This window comes from Camelus ferus, chromosome 10 (assembly GCF_009834535.1).
Source record: "Camelus ferus isolate YT-003-E chromosome 10, BCGSAC_Cfer_1.0, whole genome shotgun sequence".
NCBI classification, from domain to species: domain Eukaryota; kingdom Metazoa; phylum Chordata; class Mammalia; order Artiodactyla; family Camelidae; genus Camelus; species Camelus ferus.
Window position 1 is genome coordinate 8,774,490 of NC_045705.1, and position 8,142 is coordinate 8,782,631.

General features: G+C 37.2%; 1 protein-coding gene across 1 annotated transcript in view; it reads left to right on the forward strand.

Annotated features, from left to right (window-relative positions):
• Positions 1-5,654, forward strand: part of MRE11 (MRE11 homolog, double strand break repair nuclease) — a 67,511-nt gene extending 61,857 nt beyond the window's left edge. Inside the window, 1 exon segment of the mRNA XM_006193575.3 lies at positions 774-5,654. Within this exon segment, the coding sequence (XP_006193637.2) occupies positions 774-830 (57 nt within the window). The 3' untranslated portion in view covers positions 831-5,654.
• Positions 5,655-8,142: the final 2,488 nt, after the last annotated feature.

The following is an 8,142-nucleotide window of genomic DNA, read 5'->3' on the forward strand; positions in this document are numbered from 1 at the left end:
GGGCTAGTCTGAGGTTTGTTAGTTTTCATTCTCTCTAATTAAATCCCTGGTTAACACCTAATATTCTTGTCTAGTCTTACTGTGCATGTGAACTACAGCCCAGCAGCCTGGGAACTCTTTGAAACTCAAATAGTCCATCTACTTCTTTTTGCAAAAATGTTTGATAGATTGCTTTGCTAGGTTGTTTCTTGCATCAGTCTGAGAGTAGCTATTTATTTCTAGCATTAAATGGGTAATGGAAATAAAAATTACAGCTATTTCTGAATTAGGTCATGTGGCTTCATTATTTTTTCGGCTCTGAGTTTCTAGAGCATCAGATACACAGTTATAAAGTATAAATGAAAAAAAACCTTTAAAAACATAATAGAAATGACTTGAAGAGTTTTTGTTTTTTGGGGGCTTACCCACACCTTATTTGCTTTTATTAAGGTGAATAATTGAGAGAAATTATATATATATATATATGATCTGTTTTGTGGGTGTATATATACACACACACATATAGAGCAGGATAAATTTTTGTTTTTACTGCTCGGTAAGAATTTAATTGGACATTTTCATTTTAACAATAAAATGGCTACCAAGGAAGGGAGGAAGAGAAAAACATTGACAAACTGTTCATATTTACAAGGAAATAGAAAAGTGAAAGTCTGCCCCATGTGAAAGGAGTAAATGGCTCTTAGTGGTATTGTTTTGCCCATAAGAACTTCTGTCTTGTTTCGGTGAAGCGTGGAACGATCACTGACTTATTTACCATTTGGATGTCATTTCAGGACGATGATGATGATCCTTTTATGAACCTTAGTTCTTTAAGAAGAAACAGAAGATAATGTGTTTAATGGCAGTTGGAAGTTTTCAAGATTCAGGAAAAATCAAAACATTGCAAACCAAGAATTTACCAGTTGAAGATTTTTTTTGAGTATTGCTGTTAACTGAAGAATTTGAATGAGTCTTACTTCACAGAGAAACCAACATATAAAAATTTATGTTTTTGAATATCATTTCCTGAACATGACTCCATTACTTGAGAAACTTCCCAGCTCGAGGCCGTTTTCCAGCATAGGTTCTCCTTATTTTTTTAATCTGGATGTTAACATCACCTGCTCTATAAATGCTCTATAAAACTTGGAATGTTATTTTCCTGTCTCATATTAGTATTTATGTCTTACTGGTGAGAGCTTTGCTTAAATATTCTTGAGTAAAGACTGAAATGAATCTACCATTATACACTTGTGCTTCACAATCAAAGACTAGGTTAGTATTTTAAGGTGGTTACATTTAGCCAGAGTTGAGGAAAAGAGATTATAGAATCTAACCCTTTTTTAATTTTAGTATCTAGACATCTTGGATTTCCTGAAGGTAAAACAATATATGAAACGGTGCCTAAGCTCAGTTTGTTACTGAGTATATGTTCTTTTTTCTGATGTCTGTGATAGTATTAGTCAGAGACTTTGAATGATTATATATCCCTTATACTTTGAATAATTAGATATGTTTGTATTAAGAAATCAACCATCTCAGTTGCTGAGTTTTTTATTCCAGTTATAGCAGATTTCAAAAGATTGTGTTCCCACTGAATGGTAGTAATTTTATCCATTATTTTCCATTATTAATATTTCTCTCTCTCATCTTTCTAGGAGGAAAAGGTTAAAGGTTAAAATAATATAACTGTACCTTCTTAGAAAATATTGAAGAATTTTTATTTTTTTTGATAGAGTGGTCAGTTGAACCTTATGGTTATATTAGATTAAAATATTGAAATATAACCTCTGTGGATTATCAGTGCCAGGATTTCTCATTAATAATATTTTATCTTAACATTGGGCACAGGCAGTTTCAGGAATCTTCGTGCAGCAGTTCATGTTACATTCTCTTACCTGTATTCAGGGGGACGTTAGGAATTTGACCCCTTCAGACTTAAATTCAACAGTCCCACTCTTTAAAAAAAGACTGTTAAAACACCCCTGAGAGTCTTCCTTCTGTTCATCTTACCATGGAGCTTAAGGTAAGCTCCTTAAGGACGTAATTGATCTTGGTGGTCAAACAGCCTGACATTTCTTCATCTGCGGGAACAAACACTAGACTGAGTGATACTCCTGATTATTAGCAGAGTCATATTTCGAATGCCAAACCATAACAGACAACATTCACATAGTGGCCACCTCTATATTGTAGCCCTCTGAAAGGCCCTATGTCAAAAACTGTGATATAACATTAGTTTCTTTAAAAATGTGTTCTGTAGCTCACTTGAGCACAAGGATTATTAGACGGTGGTGTTAACTCAGCAGAAGTCGCTGTTCTGTGAAATAGTCTCAGGTACGTCTGCCCGCATCTTTAATATTCCCAGTATTTGAGTGAAGCCAAAGTGAAATCAGGAGTAAGAGTTGCCATCCTTGGTGGGTGGACGCCAGTCCGGGTGGTTGTCTCTGGGCGATGCAGCGCTACCCCTGCCCAGGGCAGATTCCGCTAATGGCTCCCCTCACCTGCCACCTGCCGCCAAGCTGGCGGGGTGAGGGGCGTGTGAAGGAGACGGTCACTGAAGCATCATGACAGGTTCCTGAGAAAAAAAAAAAATAAGGCTTTCTCCCTTTCTAAAAACTGCTCTACAGCATGAAAGCGGTACTAAAAGTGATGCAGTTAGCTCCTGGGAAAAGTGATTCCACGGCAGCAAGAGAGGGTGAAATTCTCCTCAGGTCATTTTGTGGATACTGTGTGTCACTTCCTGGAAAATACAGTAAATGAAACTTGAAAGAAAAGCCTTTTTGATTAATAATTGTCATGCAGTTAAATATGCCACTTATCCCTGGTATTCTGCATCGATGCAGTGAGGTCTAGGGTTTTGGAGACAGTTTTCAGACATGCTGGCCTAGGTGTATAGGGGTGGTTCCAGACGATTCCAGAGTCCCTGCAGTTCCCTTGGAGGCCAAGAGGGCAGTGATGAGAACATTCAGAGGGAAAACTACTTCCATCATTTACCAAAGAATATATCTCTTCCTGCTGTTTGTTCTACATCAAAAATACAATAGTGCATTTACAAGGTTAAGACTGAATTGTAGTTTTAGGAAATGCTAGGAAATAGAACTGGTACTTCAGGCATTTAGCCATATGACTTTTAATTCGGGCATATATTGGATATTTTTTCCCCTAAGCTTTTAAAATTATGATGTACAATAACAGAAAAGTCATGTGGTTTAACCAATAATTATAAAGTGAGCCTCATGGTATCTCTGTACACATTAGGAAGCAGAATTTCACCAGTGCCTCGGAGCCCACCACGTGTTCTGGGAAACCAGTCCTGACTTCTGCAATTCACAAGTTCTTACTCTTGCCACAGGGTGGTACTTCCAAATATAAAATTAAGAAGTCAGTGTAGTTTTGCAGTAAATTGGGAACCTATGCAATAATACTAAACCTATGCAGTAATACCAAAGTTCTCTTTCTAATTTTATATGTAAATTGCTTTGCATATTTCACCTGGCCCAGCCTGTTACTAAGGAAATTGCCAGTTTGAGAAATTTTACCTATAAAGGTTCAGGAAGAAGATGTTTTATGTTTTAATAAAGAGAAGAACTCTTCACTAGAAGAATGGAATTAAAGTCTCCCATTGTAAAATTTTTCTGTTGAAATTTACTGCATTAGAAAATAACCTTTCCCCAATGTAACCTCATGTCCTTTCTTGTGTCTCTTACAGGTTTATTGCACAGTATTTTGTGGCTTTTTGAAGGTAACTTCTATTAGGATTATTACAAAAGTTTTATAAAGATTTGGTTTTTTGAGTCCAGAGAGCTTCTATATTCTCAATGAAAAATGTCCACATTTGATCATTTGCTTATTCATTCCCTTGTAATATTTCTGAACTTAATGTTTCATAGCTAAGTCTGAAAATACAGCAATTTATCTTGATCTCTATGAAGTCAGTTCACATAACTTGCTATTGCCATGCAAATTTGTATATTCCTACCATGACTGATTGCTAGATCTGATTTCAGCTGTTTAAATTGTAAAGGCAGTGCATATTTATTCTTCAAAATTGAGACCCTGAAATCTTTATCAAAACATGTTTATATAGGGAAACTATAATCCTCTCCCCAGACATAACCTCTCAACAATCAGCTACGTATTTCTCCAATTACTTTTGGTATGACTGCTAACAAATATTGTTGAATTAGAACCCCAAATCATATAGTCAAATATGTTAATCACCACCTCAAAGGTATATGTTCACCTTGGCACTTACCTAGACATCCTGATTTTTCCATGTCTTCTTTATCAGACTCTTTTCATGAAACCATCATTGTCTGTTTTGAAGGATAATTGCACTGCTCTCCAATGTGTAATTTAAATGTTACCACTCAATTTGGGTCAAATAGAAGAATATTTATTTAATCTGTGTGCCTTGACGTCATAAATGGCAAAGTGAGATTCAAAGGGCTCTTAGCCGGTGATTGCCTATAATAGTTGATTAGCGGAAAGAAACACAATGAGCATTAGGCTGGTGTGTCCAGGCCACACTCTGTTCTGCCCATCAGAGCCACTGCCGTCCTGATGACTCATGTGCAGCTACCAAGCACTAGTGCCCGAGTGCCCTCGACCTCACTGCCTGTTTAATTTCAAGACTCTCATGGTTGTTATATTTAAAAAGCACTATTTTCTCCACTATAAGATTATAAAACTAACTTCAGTCTACCTATTATTGCATTTGAGCTGATTGTGGGTTGTATCTGGACTTTGAGCAAATTTTGCTAGAGGCAAAAAGCCATTCATTGCCTAATGGCATGAAAGGCGGACTGCATATCTGCTGGTTTTTGGAGTCTGGAAATAGGACTCATGAAATGACATCACTCCGTCCAGCATAGATACACCTGAAAGCACCCAATGGTTTATCATCCCCCAGTCTTGATTTCTGAGGTTATTAATAGTGCTTTACAGCCAGCTCATGTTTCTTAAACTTTTAATTTGGAAATAATATCAAATATGGAGAACTTGCAAGAATAGCAAAGAGCTTTTTACCTTTCACCTAGATTCACCAACTTTTAACATTTCACCATTTAAAAAATTACTCTCTTTCTGTGTGTATGTTCCATGCATATATATTCATTATAAACATGAGCATGCACACACTTACATAGAGCTTTTTTTTCCATCTTTTGAGAGTAGGTTGCAAGGGTTAATGTTCCTTTACCCCTTAATACCTCAGTGTATATTCATGTGTCCTCAACTTACTCCCTTCCGCATTCCCTCATCCCTTTCTCCTCTTTCTTTCGCACCACGTGGTGTCTGAGATACATCCATGCTGCAGCATATGTCTGTACTTTGTCATTGCTTATAGCAGTTTCCACTGCCACCAGCCACATTGGAGATAGTCCCAGGTACTCCATATCCTTGCAATACTTGGTATTGTCAGTCTTTTTAATTTTAGTCATACTGGTAGATGTAAAATTGTATCTTACTGTGGCTTTATTTTCATTTCTCTGATGACTGATGATGTTGAGGAACATTTCAAATGTTTTCTGGCAATTTTGATACCCTCTTGTGACATGTGTACTCAGATATTTTGCCCATTTTTGAATGGGTGGTCTGCCTTTTTCTTACTGATTTCTGAGATTGTATTTTATATAATTCCTTTGTTGAATATATGTGTTGCAAAACCTACAGTCTGCGGCTTGCCTTTTGTTCTATAAATGGTGTCTTGTTGAACAGAAGTTCTTAATTTTAACAAAGTTCAATTTATCAATGATTATAGAGGAAACCATTCTCTACCCTAAGGTCATAAAGAGATCTTCTGTGTTATCTTCCAGAAGCTTATCTGAGTTGCCTTTCATATTTAACTGTGCAGCGCAGCTGGGGATTGATTTTTACATGCGGCCTGAGATAGGAATCATGTTTCATTCTATTCCATATGGAGATGCACTTGCCCCAGCACTGCTGGTTGAAATAACCCTTTCCCCTTACTCTGCAGAGCTGTCTTAGTCATCAAGAGACCCTATATATACATACAGTTCTGCTTCTGAATTCCTAATTCTGTTCCACTGCTCTATATGGAATTAATTACTCCAGTTTTATGTTGAGCCTTTTTACTTACTAGAGTAAGTAAAGTCTTACTTTTTTGTTTTTTTTTTTTCTTTCAAGAGTACCTTGGTAATTCTTGGTGCTACAAATTTTCAAGTAAATTTTACAGCTGTATATAGAGCTTGTGAGCTAATACAAGAGTTTAACAAAAATAACTGACTAGTTTCTGTTTGGTTATAAATCCTAACTGTTGTCAATTGTAGTTGATTTAATTTAAACCTTGATTTTATTCCGAGGCTTAACTAGACATCTTTGACAGTCAAAGAAACCGATTTTGGTTTAGCAAGAGCTAAAGCTTGCTGTGTGAGATTAGGAGAATATCCTCTTCTTGCTGGCATCTTTGTTTCCTACCTGAAATGTTCTTGCCTCATTTACCTGGCCTAGTGCCCGTTCGTGACACAGCCCAATCGAGGAAGGGGAATAATGTTTCTCAGGCCCCCACTTCACTCACCTTCCCTTCCTCCCACTTGTTTAAAGCATGTGCTGTTTTCCCCTCCTCTCTTGAGACCATTCCTCTGTTTACAAAGCAACCAATCTGGGCTCCCTTCCCGTTCTTATCCTTGCTCCCCAACCCCCTGTCTCTCCACCCACTAGTTTCCTTCTGTCTTTATTTCCACCCCCTGAACAGCATCTCCTTGTATTCTGCTGGAGCCCCTTCTCATCAGGTGCAGCAGGTGCTTTGAAGGGAATGCGGGAAGGGGGAGAGTGAAGGAGAGAGCTGTTTATTCAGTTGCTCTTCCATGCCAAGCCCAGGTGTATATACACACTGTCATTATTTCATTCATAACAACACTATGAAGTGGGGATTATTACCCTTTGTTAATAGCCTAAGAGCACACAGCTAATAAATGTACAGCTGAGATTTAAGTCGAATTCTATCTGAATCTAAATCTCGTTCTTTCCACATAACCACACTGCCTCCCAGAAACTGAGGCATGTCCTGACTTATAACTTAAAACGTGAGCCTCAAATCCTGACGCATCTTTGAGCAGAGACGATACAGAAGAGAAGGGCAGAGTGCAGGGGAGAATGTGAGTTAGGGCTCAAGGTGGTGACTGGCCCAGGCAGGGTGAAAACCTGGAGGAGTGCTTTCCCTGGGAGAGAGACATTTCAGATGGTTACAGGGATTCATATTAAACAATGAGTAGTGAATGTGGGCAACTCATTGACATAGTTCTTGTGAATATTGAGTAGTGAATGGTTTCCAGTTGGTCAAGATAAAATCTATAATAGATAATAGACTGAGAATGTGTGTCCACTAGGATTCTCAGGACTGATTCAGTTAAGTTTAACATGTCCATCAACTAAAAACCTATTAAATAGTAATTTCCCACAAGAGGTTTTTCTGTTTCCTGTTTTTCCCACCAATAACATTTATTAGTTTTTTTCCTGATTAAAAAAAACAAACACACACTCTAAGAAACCCAGAAACTACTAAACAGTACAAAGAAAAAATATATATAATTAATACATTTGTGAATTAATGTATTTGTGAATATAGCTGCTTTAGTCCTTTAAGATAAATTCTTAGATGTGAACTTCTTGGACATAAAGTGTGGTCACATTTTAAAGACTTGGTGAAAACTAACAAATTGCCCTGTTGAATGGCCAGAACACATGATTTTTTAAATGACAGACTGGTAATGCAAATAGCTAATAAACCTAGGACTTTATTAGTAATTAAATTAACCTTGCCATTTTTAACTATCAAAATAGAATTTTTTTCATTTATTTGATATTGAGTGCCAGCTGTGCATCAGACACTAATAAGCAAAAACCAAAAAAAAAAAAAAAAACCCCAAAAAACCCTTAATAGACATGACCTCATGGGACATTTAGTCTAAAATAGATATACCATTTATTGAGCTCTGTTTGCCAGTACCGTCCTAAGCACTTTATAAACATCATTACGTCTAATCACCACAAAACCCTGTGGTAGGTATTTTTATGTATTGAATGAGGAAGCAGATGTTCAGAGATGAATCACAGAAGTCACATGACTGTAAGGGCTGAGGATAGAAGCCCAGCCCTGACTGACTCCATAGATCTCGCCATTAGCTTCTGGGTGAGGAG